The sequence below is a fragment of the Engraulis encrasicolus genome, chromosome 5 (assembly GCF_034702125.1).
Source record: "Engraulis encrasicolus isolate BLACKSEA-1 chromosome 5, IST_EnEncr_1.0, whole genome shotgun sequence".
In the NCBI taxonomy this organism is placed as follows: Eukaryota; Metazoa; Chordata; class Actinopteri; order Clupeiformes; family Engraulidae; genus Engraulis; species Engraulis encrasicolus.
This window is the reverse complement of record NC_085861.1, coordinates 34,584,747-34,599,817: the sequence shown is the minus strand read 5'-3', so window position 1 is coordinate 34,599,817 and position 15,071 is coordinate 34,584,747. Positions and strand designations below refer to the sequence as shown.

The window sequence follows — 15,071 nt, the reverse complement described above, 5'->3', positions numbered from 1 at the left end:
TGCAGTGTAAAATATTTATTTTATTTTAAGTGTATTTATTTTAAATTGTGTTTATTATTGTCGGGTACTATCATACCAGTTCATGATGATATTGTATTATTTGTTATCTATATTGTGTGAATTCATCGCCTGGCTCTCTTTCTCTTTGGCTGTCCAGACATGAGCTCCTCACTATTGTCCACATCAGGAATGGGTGCGTGCGGCTTCATGGTGGGACTGCAGTAGGACACTGACATCCACACTCTGCCATCTGCATCCGTCATAGCGTGGCGAGGGCTGGCCTGTTTGCGCCTCCGTCCTTGGGTCTCACAGTTGGCAACGTGACCCTTGCTGTCACCTGGTTGGATATCAAGGCCTGATCTGGAGATTCTCTGGTCCCCAACCTGTTGGATATGCAGGGCCTGGATCTGCACCTCACGGGGCACTATACGGCAAGGATTGGCCTGCTTCCTTCTCTGTGTTTTGGTCTCACAGTTTCCCACATGGCCATACATGGCACTTGCCTGGGTATGGTCTGATGTGGAGATGCTCTGCTGCCAAGGCTGTTGGACACGCACGGCCTGGGTCAGCACTTCAGGACACACAATGTGGCAAGGGTTGACCTGCTCCTTACTCTGAGCTTTGATCTCACAGCGCTCCACACGGCCGTTGATGGCACTTTCCTGGTGACGAACTTTACAATACGTATGATCCTCATGCACCCTCAACTTCCTTTTTTGAACTGCTGGAGCTCCCTGGGCTGTGGATCCAGCCATTTGGACAGTCTTCACATCAGCAGAGTTCGCATCAATGACAGGTGCGTGCGGCTTCGGGACAGGACTGCAGTAGGCCACTGACATCCACACTCTGCCATCTGCATCCGTCATAGCATGTCGAGGGCTGGCCTGTTTGCGCCTTCGTCCTTGGGTCTCACAGTTGGTAGTGTGGCTGCTTCTGTCACCTGGCTGGGTATCGAGTCCTGATCTGGAGATTCTCTGGTCCCCATCCTGTTGGACATGCAGGGCCTGGATCTGCACTTCACGGTGAATGACATGGCAAGGATTGGCCTGCTTCTTTCTCTGACCTTTGGTCTCACAGATTTCCACATGGCCATTGATGGCACTTCCCTGGGTATGGACTCTACAGTAGGTATGATCCTGGTGTTCTCTGATTTTCCTCTTTTGAACTACTGGAGCTCCCTGGACTGTGGATCCAACCTGTTGGATGTTCTGCTGGGGAGCATGTGGTCCAAGGCCAAGTAAGATGGAAGAAACCTCAAGTGTCTCCTCAAGTGCTGTCTTTGACACACCATATTTCTCCTTGGCCACCAGTGGACGTTCTCCAGTGTTTATTTCCTAGAGGGAAATAAAGATAGATGTTAGGGTATGTGGTGCAAATGGAATACATTTTAGATTATGTAATGGCACCAAACAGTTTCACCTCACCTGTACATCAGCCTGTTCTTTTCCTGAAATCAGTGGCTGAGCTGGCTTGCTTCCACCAATAAATCCCTCTTGCATGGAGGGGAAAACAAGCTCTGAGATGAATTCACAGCGGGACCCTGGAAGCCCAGTTCTTTTTATGCGCAGGATCAGTGGGGCACGACCAATGTTGGTAGTAACCTCAGTAGAGACAGGTAGGTGAGGAGCCTGTGCAGTAGATCTGTCGCCTTTCACACCAGCAGTCAAGGCTTGGGTACATTTCTTTTTAGACAAGCTCAGGCCTTCGACATGGTAATCTTGAAAGCATTTGGATGGAGCAGCATTCCTTCTAAGGCCATAGCAGCCATTCAGAGAATGGCACTTACTACCCTACAGGAAAAATGATTAGGGATTGTTAAAGTAAATTTAAATTGACAAAATTTAATCTAAGAAATTCTAAAATTAAAAAAATATTTGAAAGTTACAAATTGTGGCTTACCCTTAGAAGATTCATTGAAGAATTTGACCAATAAATGTCCAAAATATTGTGTTTTTGCCAGGAGAAGCAGGAGTTCTGACTGTCCAAGTTCATCAAAAGATGAAATTCTAATTGTTTAGAATGGGTTGCCAATGGTAACTTTGGAAATTAGAATTTAGAATGCTTGTGATGTCATTGATTTTTGGGGAGCCAAGTCAGTGTACAAATTCAAAAAATAACAGATATATTTTTAGGCTCAAATACAAGATCAAGGGTTTTTTTCTGAAGCAAATCATATAATGTGTATAAATCAATAAGGATTTGTATATCATATAAAGAAAAGTAAACATATTTTCGTTTAAATAAATGTAGCAATAGGATTTATTATTAACTAGGCCTACTGGTAAATGGAAAATATTTGAATAGTAGCCAAGGCCTATGTAGTTTTTCATAGTACATTTTTTTAAAAGGGAATTAAAATGAAATTATATTACAGTAAAAGGTGGCAGAAGTGAGGAAGCATCATTTTGACTGTTGCCTGTCAAAATGGTTGTGATCATACCAAATATTCTTTTAATTCTAATTCATAATAGACCGTCTTTGATCATACCTCAACCCCGTAGCCTACCTACACATTTGCAAATCTCACATTTTCAAATCACTAAAGGAGCTGCTTACTTATTAGTATAATACAGTATGTACATGTATATCCCACAGTATAGGCAACCCATAAATGAATGAGAGTCCTACTTGTAAAGTGTGCACAACTTTTGCATTGGACGATAGTGTCGAGATAGGTAAAATAACATGATCAAGGTATCCAGTCAAATCTCTGCTCAGCAAATCTGCAAAACTCTGCTCATTAAAGTGCCAAGGCAGACATTTCTTTGCTCATTGCCTGCATTTCCTTACGGACCGGTTACGGTTAGGGATGGATTTTGGGTCAAGCATAAACCTTGTATGGTTAAGAGAAATAACCTTCTTCTCTGACAGGTTACACCTACTTGATGCTGAATGTTGGGATGGCTGTTGGGGGATTCATCTTATATAATAAAATTGAGAAAACAAAAACTTGACTGGAACAACAAAATTATTCCAATCTGTTTGTGTTCTGAAATTCTGATGACGACCATTTAAACTGCTCATTAACACCAGGGCAGTATCAAGGCTGAGAGAGTCTAGTACCAGGGGGCTACCGCCAGCCTGACGAAGCAGAGCACTGACTGAAGTTCCACAGCTGACTGGGACGTGTCTCACAGCTGTAGGTCATGTTTCATAGTGAACCAGATTATTAAAAATACACTCTCACAAAGCACTTCTTAATTGTTATTATTATTATTATAATAATTATTATCATCATTATTATTATTGATGTTGTTGAGCATGCATGCATGCCTGTGTGTGCCTTTGTGTGTGTGTGTGTGCCTTGCCTGCCACTTGGCCAAAGATGGCATCATTGCAGCACAGATGTGTCTACTGCTCGTCACCCTCAGAACCCACAAAAGCCGGGGGGAAAAACACATTTGTGAGTCTTTCAGCTTAAAACTATTACTTATTGATAAATTTATGTTTTCATTTGTTGTGTATTTCTTAACAAAGTAGGACTTGGGCCAGAGGCTCTAATGTATTTTCCTTTGTTTATACATTTGTCAACATTTAACTATACTTGACACTCTGCAACAGCATAGGAGAATAGGCAAAGACTTAACAATATACACTGTACACAATGAAGATTGTCACAACTCACACACCTAGACCACAGCACTTACTCCTAATGTAGTGTATGGAGAATGTGTGTGACTCAGTCACAATGTATAGAGGAGGTGTGTCTGATGTGTTTCATCGTGGGAGTCAAAGAGGAGGTCCCAGAGGCTCGCAAACCCCAAGACAATTGCAGTAAATTATGATGTTCAAAGGGGTGCTCAAACCTTTGCATACCGCATACGTCATGACTCATGCTATAAGTGTCTGATGTGTGGGAGAGGAGTTCCCAGACGCTTTTACACAACATAGGCTCTGAGTCTCACACATAGCCATGAAGGAAGTGTTCGGCTGGGTTACTCCTAAGAAACTATAGAGTGGAGGAAGTACTTCATAACAGCTGATGGGCAGGGCCGGATTAACATGTCCTGGGGCCCCTAGGCTACAGGTTGCTGTGCCCCCCCCCCAGTAACAGCAAATTTTTTGATAGATTTACATCGACTGTGTCATAATTAGGAGATAGGAATTAAAGGTGACATGTCTACCAACTGTACTCAACACGACAGATGAACATTTTCATTGTGTCACAATTCTGTAACTGTTCACTTTTGGACAATCAGTGGCCCGCTGGCAGGTGGGGGTCCCTAACTTCTATGTGGTATATATACAATTGTTTATCAGAATGTTGTGTAGTTATGTTATAACACCTCTTTTTTCAGACCAAGACATTTCCGGCGACCCCATTTTAATCTGAGGTGACCCCACATGGAATCCCGAACCCTGTGTTGAAAAACACTGATGTACAGGGACACCTGCACTTGAGATTCTGCAGAGAAGAGGAGCACCAACATTCATTCATTCATTCATTCATTCATTCATTCATTCATTCATTCATTCACCTAGCCATGTTCAAGAGCTCAGTGTGTAAGTAAAGTGTGGGCTTTGGTACCTGCATTGGTTTCAGGCCTGCAGCACTGACTCAGTGAGCTGAGGAAAACCCCTCATGCTTCCCATGTGCATGCAGTGCCCCAACATCCCTACATGTCAGAGATGAGTAACCTGTATGTTAACCGTAAATGGCTGAATGCTTTAATCGATCCCCTAGTTAAGACTCTTTTCTGAGTCAATTTCCCAGTTACAGTCGCAAGTCGGGTGTTGACTGTGTGTGTGTGTGTGTGTGTGTGTGTGTGTGTGTGTGTGTGTGTGTGTGTGTGTGTGTGTGTTCTGTTGCAGTACTACTACAGTTGTATTACAGGAGCTCTTGAAAGCGGCACACAGATTAGCTTCCCTATGGTGAAATGATGAATCGATGCGCGCACATGCGTGCGTGCGTGCGTGCGAACATGGATCAATAACTCATCTCCAGTCACACTAATCAAGCGTCGCATGGGGAGAAAAACACGACCGTTTGTTATGCGCGCAAAAACGTCCGCCCATTTAATTAAAATTGAAGGCTCTGGGGGCATGGACGTACAGGCGTACGGGCATACAGGTGGGCTGTTTGTCAACCGTGCGTCAAACAGAAGCAAGAATTAATTAACATAATGTAGGCAGCAGCAGAGTCCAAGGACGCTGTGCTGCTGTGAGACTTTGTGAGCGGGAGGGAAGGAGGCGGATGCTCAGACTTTATGTTGCTGCCAGTAACTGTCTCTTCTCAGTAACTCTCCCCTTTTCTGGTCCCTCATCGGTACGACTTACAGACCTGGTTATGAGACAGCCAGCCATCACGCTGTTAGTCTACCTGCATTGAGATCACTAATCAATGCTCCTGCGTGTGTGTGTGTGTGTGTGTGTGTGTGTGTGTGTGTGTGTGTGTGTGTGTGTGTGTGTGTGTGTGGGCGCGTGCATGTGGGAAAGCTGACTGAGGGCCAAGAATTGGGATGTCATTACATTGTATGTAGTGAGTGGGGGGACCCACTTGTCCCAGACCCAGCAAAAGCTGTCAGCAGCCATGTGTTTGTGTGTGTGTGTGTGTGTGTGTGTGTGTGTGTGTGTGTGTGTGTGTGTGTGTGTGTGTGTGTGTGTGTGTGTGTGTGTGTGTGTGTGTGTGTGTGTGTGTGTGTGTGTGTGTGTGTCATTCGACCGAAAGAGAGCCAGTTGACTACTTACAAGTGGTGGCCATATATTTACTGTATACACCCTGGCAGACTATGTTTGTTTAAGGAAGAAAAATCCACACTCACAAACTGCATCTCTTTATTTATTTATATTACCACCATATCCAAAAAGCAAACGCGTTTTGGCTATCAAGCCTTCATCAGTGCGTGGTACTCCGTTTGGTTTTTGCACATGGTGGTAATATAAATAAATAATGAGACGCAGTTTGTGAGTGCAGATTTTTCTTCCTGAAGTTGATACATTTTATCGCGCACCCAAAGACTTTAGTTTTTTCCAAGAAGTTGAGCGCGTCCTTTGCCAAAACTTGAAGACTGTATTTGTTACCTATTTCTCATAGAATGTGAATGATTAGGCCTATACAAACCTTTTTTTAAATTATTGCTTGTGACTGGCTAAAGACATTTATTTAGCAATCCCCTCTGTTTAATCCTTCAAAATCATAATCACAACACCAACTACCCAAATTACCCTGAAGTTTATAAACCCTAGTTTCTGATGCTGTATGCTGCCCCTTTAAACATCAATGACTGCTTGAAATCGTTTGTGGTAGTTGTGGATAAGGCTATTAATTTTCTCAGATGGCAAAACGGTCCATTCTTCCTGGCAGAATATTTGTTTCCTATAATATCTTTGGGTGTCTTGCTGGAATCTCATGTTTGAGGTTTCCCCTGAGTGGCTCAATGATGTTGAGATCAGGAGAGTGAGATGGTCACTCAACAACCCTTTTTTTCTGAAGCTAATGACAGGTTGACTTTTCTTTCTGTTTTGGATTACTGTAATGTTGGCATACACAAAAAATGTCCTATGTGCAGCTTCAAGGCTGATGGCTGTCAAGTTTCCGTCAGTATTTTTCACAAGTTAATGTATTCATCGTTCTCTGAGTATGGACCAACAGTACAGTGCATTTGTAACTCATATGTCCACATAACATCAGTGGTCCGTCACCATGTTTCGCAGTAGGGATGGTGTATCTTTCATCATAGGCCATGTTGACTGTTCTTCAAATGAAGTTAATAGTGGCTGAAAAAGTCCAATGTTGATCTCATTTTTCCAAATGACAAATTACATTTTGTTTATTCAAGTCAAGTCAAGTCGGTTTTATAGCCAATTTCTTTACATGCACTGGTCATACAAAGAATTGAAATTACGTTTCTTACTTTCCCATGCAGACAGAAACGTAATTTCAATACGATAGAATACATTTTTCTTGCCTCAACCCAGATGAATACAACCCAGGAAAAAGATAATTAAAAACTTACATGGCTATGCCCAATCATAAAACCTCAATACTGTAAGAAACTATTATAGGCCACTATTATAGCATATGTCAATATACTGCAAGTAAGCATACATACTCTACATTCCATGTGTCAAGTCCCAGTTTTGTGCAGTGAATGACGGACGCGACGACAGCTGGATAAGACTTAGCTTTTATATGATAAAACTCACATCAACATCTGTGTGTGCTGTAACCTGTTACAAACTTATATTAACTACCCACAAGCCCCTGAGGTCAAACCCCAATTCCCATTGATTGTCCAAACACTGGGCGATCATGGGACACATAGTCCTATATACCACACTATATACAATGTTTATGGGCCTAGGTTACATGTGCATACAACTGTACAAATAAATAGCCTATGCGTGCCTTACTAACTAAATTGACAATAGAAAATTATAACCTTGCTGTAAACGTTCAGTACGTTCAAGATTCAAGATTCAAGATTCAAGATTTTTTTATTTGTCACGTGCTTCCTTGTGCAAGCACAATTGGCAGTGAAATGGGGATTGCAACTGCTCTGTGCTGTGGATGGTAAAAAATAAAAATAATAAAATAAAAAAATAATTAAAAATAGTTATTGTCTTAATTCAAAAAGCGGATGGCTTGAGGGAAAAAAACTCTTACGCAGTCTCTCTGTTCTACATCTTATGGAACGTAGTCGTTTCCCTGAGGGCAGCCTTTCGAACATGGAGTGACTAGGATGGAATGTGTCTTTCATAATCCTTTGTGCTCGTGTCTTTGCCCTTCTTGCATATATATCTTGCAGCCCTGGAAGGATGGAGCCAGTGATTTTTCTGCAGCATGCACTACTCTGTGCAGGGCTATCTTATATAATATATAAAACATTGCTCAACGAGTATTCCACCTGTTTAAAATAATAAACCTTCAAGCAAAGTACAAATCAATGTACAAATGCTCACTCTATTATACAAATCCTCTTTACATGTATATAGTATTTGGTTGTGATGTCAGTATCAGGCACGTATGGGTTGTGTGGGTATTCTGCCTAGCAGGGAGTAGATGAGTGTCTTCATTAAGTGAAGAGGATGTTTGTTGAGGAGAAGTGAAATGAGGGCTGGAAGAACGCGTGACGGTCCATAACTCATATCTGGTTCATTAGGGTGCATATTGACAGACGCCACTGTACTGATTACACATGCAAATACAGCGTGCAGCCGTGCACCCACACATGCACGCACGCACACCTATACACACATGCATACACACACACTCCCGCTCACACACACAAACACACACACACACACACACACACACACACACACACACACACACACACACACACACACACACACACACACACACACACACACACTCACGTACGCATGCACGCACACGCACACACACACAGCTGGAGAAAGTGTGTATGTGTGTGTGAGAGAGATAAGGACAGTGGCCTATAGGCCAAGGTGACTATGGGGTGATGGGAAGATGGGAGTTTTGTCCTGTCTCTATTCTCTATTGAGCTCACCTCATGGGAAACAATCATAGTGTCTATTGAGCTAACCCTAACTCCATACACTCATAGTAGTTATCTCTATAGAACTGGCCTAACTGAATAGTAGTAAATCTACTTTGTTACTGTTGGTATTGACAGATGACTGACTGCACACACAGATAGAGATGTCTATATATCTCATCTTTGTTGAGCTGACTGGTAGTGGCGACCGTTGCTCCATTGAAAAACAGAAAGGTTTCTGATTTTATGACACCTGCTTCTGGGTAGGTCAGTGTGTCCTTGAGTATTAGACGCCAAACCCAATACGGCTGCTGACGTGGTTGTTTGGTGCTTTACACGCATTGCAGCATCAGCTTTTCAATGCAAAGCGCACTGTGGTGTTCAATACAAAGCACATTTCTGTCTATGTCAAGTAGGAATGCACTGTGTACTAATCAAGTTCTCATAACCGTAAAAAACAATTCAGCTAAATGTGGGTCTCTGGAGTGTGTCTATTGAGCCAGTCTTTGGCTTCTCTCTTGTATTAGTATGTGTTCATTCAACTCTAACATACCCACATTTTTTATTTTTAAAAAGTCTCAAATCTCATGAGCCTGAAATCTGCGTCTATGTCGCTCCAGGCGCCCAGGTCAATGCAGCATATACGCAGCATCCAGCATCAACAGGTTAACTATATTGGACATATAAAGCTAGATTTATGCTTCGGACGCATAGCCTTTGCGTCCGTCCGTTTTCTGTCTATGCGAGTCCACGCCCCCCTCTCAGAGGCTCTGCGCCCGTCGTCGAGTGCCTCGAAAAAATTCTAACTATCCGTCGGACGGACGCGGAGTACGCAGACAAAAAGGCGCTATGATTGGTCGTCTCGCTACTTCCTTGTTCTGTTCTTGTGGCAGCGCAATGCCAGTAGTTTGCGAGAGCAGAGCTGTATTCTGTTAAAAACTTTATTAATGCCTTGTGTGTACATGTGTGTAAATACACGGAGCTACAAGCTAAGTAACAAACAATGCATCAGTTGAACACTCGTGGCACAATGCCTGCAGTTTTACTACCGTTCCTCCACCGAATGTAAACACACATCGGCAGAATCAACTGTGCTTGCATTTTCTGCTCGTGAAAACAGACTAGGTATGTCAAATAATGATACCAGTGCATTGCCTTTGCAATTTGTGTGAAAATACCTAGCTAACCGGGATAGAAAGCAACATTGCTTAATAATGACCGCAGTGCTTACAATGTAGTGAAAGTAGCCTAATCGCGCAATTTCAAATGTGGCTCGCGACGAGACCTCAGACCTCTCAGAACTCGAAGATGCATGAATACAATGTTGGTTCGTGGCCACTCCCACACGAGTTTTGACGAGCGCAGTTGCAGAAGTCTAATCTGACCTTAACATCTCAATTTCGTCCCAAACTATTCTCCACCGATCCACATAGGGCTCATAGTGTTTGTCTTCAGTTCTATTCTGTGCTCTATATCAGTGTTTCCCAATCAGGGGTACGTGTACCACTAGGGGTACACAAGCATACCTCAATGGGTACTTTGAAAACATGTAATGATAACAAATATAGGCGTGTAGTCACATTGGGATAGAGGAACCGATGTAGAGCATGAGTGAGGGGTTACTCATCATATGACAAAATTGCTTAGAAGGTACGCAGGATAAAAAAGGTTGGGAAACACTGCTCTATATCACCTACCTACATGGTCCCATACTATTCTCTAGCCGAGTGTTTCTAGGCTATTCTGTTTCAGCCATTTCACCACCAGTCCACATATGCTACGAGTGTCTGTCTTGTGTCCCAGCCCATTCCCCGTCCACATCCACATATGCTACTGTTGCTGTCTGTGGACATCCCGCTGGCTCTATTCTCTCCACTGAGCTGACCTCACCGTGTAAGCTCATGGTTTGGACATGACTTCCAACAGCTTCGGCTCTTTTGGGTCACATTTTCCTCTCTCCCCTTTCTCTCCGCTCTTCTTCTGTATGACGGCCAATTCACTGACACACATTTCCAGCTCTCACTCATCCCTTTATTCACTCTGTCACACAGGGCTGCACTGGGACCACAATAACAACCCGGGCATTTGGTTGTCCAAAGGCTGCTGTCATACTTCATACAATAGTTAGATCCAGTGTAATTATTTCACAATTTCTGATTGGACAAGAGGCGTTCTACACGTCACTAGGAGTGAGGGTATCCCCCAACACTCTAAGAATGACTTCACATCTAATAATCACTCCGCAGCCAAAGATACAAAGTAATTGGTTCAGTCTACTTTCAATATTGAAGATGGACCAATGGGCCACCACCTCTAAATTGAAGGCCGGTCCCTAAGACCAAAAAACAGCATCAGCCCCCCCTGAGGACCAGTGGCCCACTGGGAAAATGGTCTGTATGCCAGACTACCAGTCCAGCCCTGCTGTCACATGTCTGTCCAATCCTACCTTCTCCAGCTCCCCCAACCACCCAATTCCCAATTTAGACACCACTTCTGTGATGTTTCAATGGCTACTCTCCCCTTAGAGGTGTGTGTGTGTGTGCGTGTGTGTTATTATTTAAGTATACGGCAATCATATGGCCACAGTGGGCAAGAATTGCTTTCCCTCCCCCTCTCTGTCCTTTTCTCTCCCTCTCCTTCCCTGCTTCTCTATTTCTCCCCTTCTCTTTCCCTTCTTCTCTCTCTCCATCTTCCTGTCTATCCTCTCTTCCCGTCTCTTTTCCCTCCTTAACTTCTTTTGTCTTCCTGTCATTCTGCTTCTTTCTCTCCCTCTTTCTACAGCCCCCTCTCCCTCCATCATTTCTTTCATCCCTCTTTCCATACTTTGTCTCTGCCCCGCTCTTTACGTACCCCTTTCTCTCTCTCTCTGATTCTTCTTTCCCTCCCTCCGGTACTCTCTCCCTCATTTCATACCTCCTCTATCTGTCTCTCATTCCTTCTCTTCGTACCATCTTCTCTCCTCCTCTTTCCACCTCCCATTCTCTTCCTCCTTCCACTGCTCTCATTTTCTCTCCTTCAATCCCCGTCTTTTTATACCTCCCGTCTCCCTTTATCCCTCTCTCTCTCTCTCTCTCTCTCTATCTTTCTCTCTCTCCCTCCCTCCCTCCCTGGGTTGCCTATTTTGGCCGGCGTGTGCCAGGTATTTGTCCACATTCCGCGCTCCCCGTGGTGCTAGGTATGTTATGTTCCCCTGCTGCCGTCGCCACCGCTGCTCCTGCCTCCCCTTTACGGCCTGTGTCTGTCCATCTCATGCTCAAGCTTCAAACACACAGATGTACACACACACACACACACACACACACACACACACACACGCTTGCACACACAAGGTCTCTCTCTCTCGCGCACACTAACACACACACACACCCATATACCCTCTCACTACAAACACAGACAAGCACACAGACACACACAGACAAAAATACAGCACATACTTACATACAGTATGAACAGTGGTGTGCACATTTTCCCTCACACAGACATACGCACATGTACAGACAAGCGTGAACACGCGCACACACACACACAAAACACACACACACACACTCACACACACACACACTGTGACCTTTGCTTGGCTCCTGTGTGTCCGTCTGTCAGCCTCCATGCTGACAGCCTACTGATTGAATCGCTAAAGGAGCAGACATTAGACCAGCAACTACAAAAGGTATGCATGTTAAATGTATACCAGTGAACTGTATTTATATTACTACAGATAAATATCTACACAACAATGAATGAAGAAAAAACTTGTCCACGCACTCACACACACATGCACCCGCACACACACACACACACAGGCAACACAGACTCCACACACCACAGATTCCATTAGAGCAGCAGCAGAAGGTGTTGATGTGGGTCCATTTTGATCACTCCAGATAAGCGTCTTAAGTGGAGAGTGAGGGTGTGTTGACCCTCTGGATAAACATTCTTACGAGAATAAGGCCAAAAAAAACCACCACACACTCCATTAAAGCAGAGTCAGGCGAAGGCGCTGATGTATCTCTAGTGTAGATCAATCATCACTCATCTGCAGATGTCCGAACTTGACATTTAGCATGTGTATTGTGGCAACGACGGGCGCATAAACGTTTTTCAAAGATGAGCAAAAAAGTAAAGCAGGATATCTCTCATTGCAGATCAACTTCTTTTATGAGAGTGTGAAGATGAACTGCATTCCTCCATCTACAGATGTCTGAAGACCGAGGGGAGGCTCTGAACCGAGGGGAGGTGCACAGATGAGTTGACAGGTGACATCTTGGGACAGATGGCATCTAAAGACCGCAGTGGTATCAATGTATGGGCCTAACAGATAAACTGTCATGATCCCACTACAGATAAACCTTTATAATCCCACATACAGTACTACAGATGAGCCCTCTATAAACTTCCCCAGAGGCCTGTCCTTCACGACAGATTAGCCTATGGTCGTCTCCGGAGCTTCACAGAGGAAGGTGCTAGTGCATGGGCCTCTAACGTTTCTCCAGCACTCTGCTTTGCACATCTGGGGCTTTGGTTCAGCTCAGCTGGGACTCTACTACGGCAGCTTCTCTCCCATAAAGAGCTGAGAGAGAGAGAGAGAGAGAGAGAGAGAGAGAGAGAGAGAGAGAGAGAGAGAGAGAGAGAGAGAGAGAGAGAGAGCGTGTGCGTGCGTGTGTGTGTGTGTGTGTGTGTGTGTGTGTGTGTGTGTGTGTGTGTGTGTGTGTGTGTGTGTGTGTGTGTGTGGTTTTAGAGCTGGGAGAATAGAGGGAGGGTAGAGATTTAGTGTTAGCGGAGTGCTGGCTACTCTGCTTCTGTTGCAGAACATCTCTGGCTCTCACGTGTGTGTGTGTGTGTGTGTGTGTGTGTGTGTGTGTGTGTGTGTGTGTGTGTGTGTGTGTGTGTGTGTGTGTGTGTGTGTGTGTATGTTTATGTTTGTGTGTAGCCATTGGCATAGAGGGAAGTCGGGTGGGAGTGTAATAATCGCCGCTCATGAAATGACGGCGCCGTAACTCTCTGGTCCATTCACGTGTGTGTGTGTGTGTGTGTGTGTGTGTGTGTGTGTGTGTGTGTGTGTGTGTGTGTGTGTGTGTGTACGGTCTCACCGCATGAAGCTTTCCGCCACACCGCCAGCGCTGTGACTCACTGCGATTTTACAGGATTACAGGAACCAGCATGCAAGTGTGTGTGTGTGTGTGTGTGTGTGTGTGTGTGTGTGTGTGTGTGTGTGTGTGTGTGTGTGTGTACTGGCCAGCTGATGCACTTTACGACTATTTGAAATAAAAATACCTCAAAGGAGGTCTAATTTCAGAGATTTACACATGATGGACTGTACATGGCTGGCTAAAACATTACGACTAAATCTTCACAGAGCCTAACCCTCAGAAGGAACGCCGCACCACATTGCTGAAACCTTTTTTTGCGTGCTTGAAATTGTCCAATCCCGTTAATGTGTAGATCCCAGTGTTTTTCAATGATTTGAAGTGGCCTGCATAAAAGCATTAATAACAAAACTTAAATTAAAATGGAAGTAATTGTTGTTAAAGTTATACTGAGTCTCAGATGAGATCTCTGATGCATGTAATCCAGTATGTTGGCATTATAAACGTATATTGTTGGCCTAATTAATTGACTATTATCTGCTGTGGTGCATTTACCACTGAGAGTATGAAGTTTAGGTGGGTTTAGTCTGGGATGTCACAGTTGAGATGTGTTGAGGGTCTCAGTCAACTCCCACTGACAGAATGCCAATTAGTGTCTATCTGTCAACATACACACACACACACACACACACACACACACACACACACACACACACACACACACACACACACACAATTTCTTTTTTTAATTCTTGGCTGAGCTTTGATTATTGGATATGATAGTGACGGGTGAACAGCAAGTAAAGGGGCCAAACATGCTACGGTGCATTGCCATGTGCCATAACACCACCATGTCAATGTCCTTCCTAATATGATTAGTAGGGCCTTTAGTTTAGAATGCAATGTTGTCCATGTTTTTTGTAGCGTATAGTCTACTTTATAGAGGCCTGACTTCAATGTATAGCTGCCATATAGAGCATACCAAATTAAATGCAAAACCAGATGAATGCAGTCTCTTGGCCAAATGTCTTATATATGGGCCTGTTTTTGCCTTTTTCCATTTTTTTCAATGATATTTAACATCTTTAAATGGTCATTTGCGTCATTTACCCAAACTTTTAAATCTCTCACACTGTAGTATTATAAAAACGCAAGCCCAGACATTTTAAATAATAAAGTTGTTCTCCTAATATTGAAAGAATTCACATAACAAGTGAGCAAATACTGTAGGCCTGTGTGAGTAGCGGGAAGCAAATTATTTAGGTGGAGAAATGAGGTAGGCTAAACAGTAATTTTTGACATTTACTAGTCTTTAAATACAGTCTGCCCATAGTTGGTCTTGGACGGGTAGAGAACGGACATTGGTAGGCATAACATTTGTGCGCCATTCACAAAAAAAAATAACGCACTCCAAGATATTGATGCTGGGCTCAAACTCATCCAAAATCTATACAATCGACGACACAACCCTTTAATCTGCACTTTCAGGAAAAATATGACCAAATTGCCATGTCAGGTGGCTGGCAAT

At 43.7% G+C, this 15,071-nt stretch overlaps 1 protein-coding gene across 1 annotated transcript; it reads right to left on the bottom strand.

The window, feature by feature from the left end:
• LOC134448502 (uncharacterized) lies at positions 1-1,981 on the bottom strand. The gene is made up of 3 exons (XM_063198174.1): positions 1,900-1,981; positions 1,425-1,790; positions 1-1,334 (listed from the first exon to the last, which is right to left on the bottom strand). The coding sequence occupies exons 1-3, from the start codon at positions 1,912-1,914 to the stop codon at positions 123-125; spliced, it is 1,593 nt and encodes a 530-aa protein (XP_063054244.1). The 5' UTR covers positions 1,915-1,981; the 3' UTR covers positions 1-122.
• Between the last annotated feature and the right edge of the window lie 13,090 nt (positions 1,982-15,071).

Excerpts from the sequence above, each read along its gene's own strand:
- LOC134448502 (XM_063198174.1), bottom strand. Across the intron at positions 1,335-1,424 it reads AAGAACAGGCTGATGTACAG|GAAATAAACACTGGAGAACG; the intron begins GTGAGGTGAAAC and ends ATTTCCCTCTAG.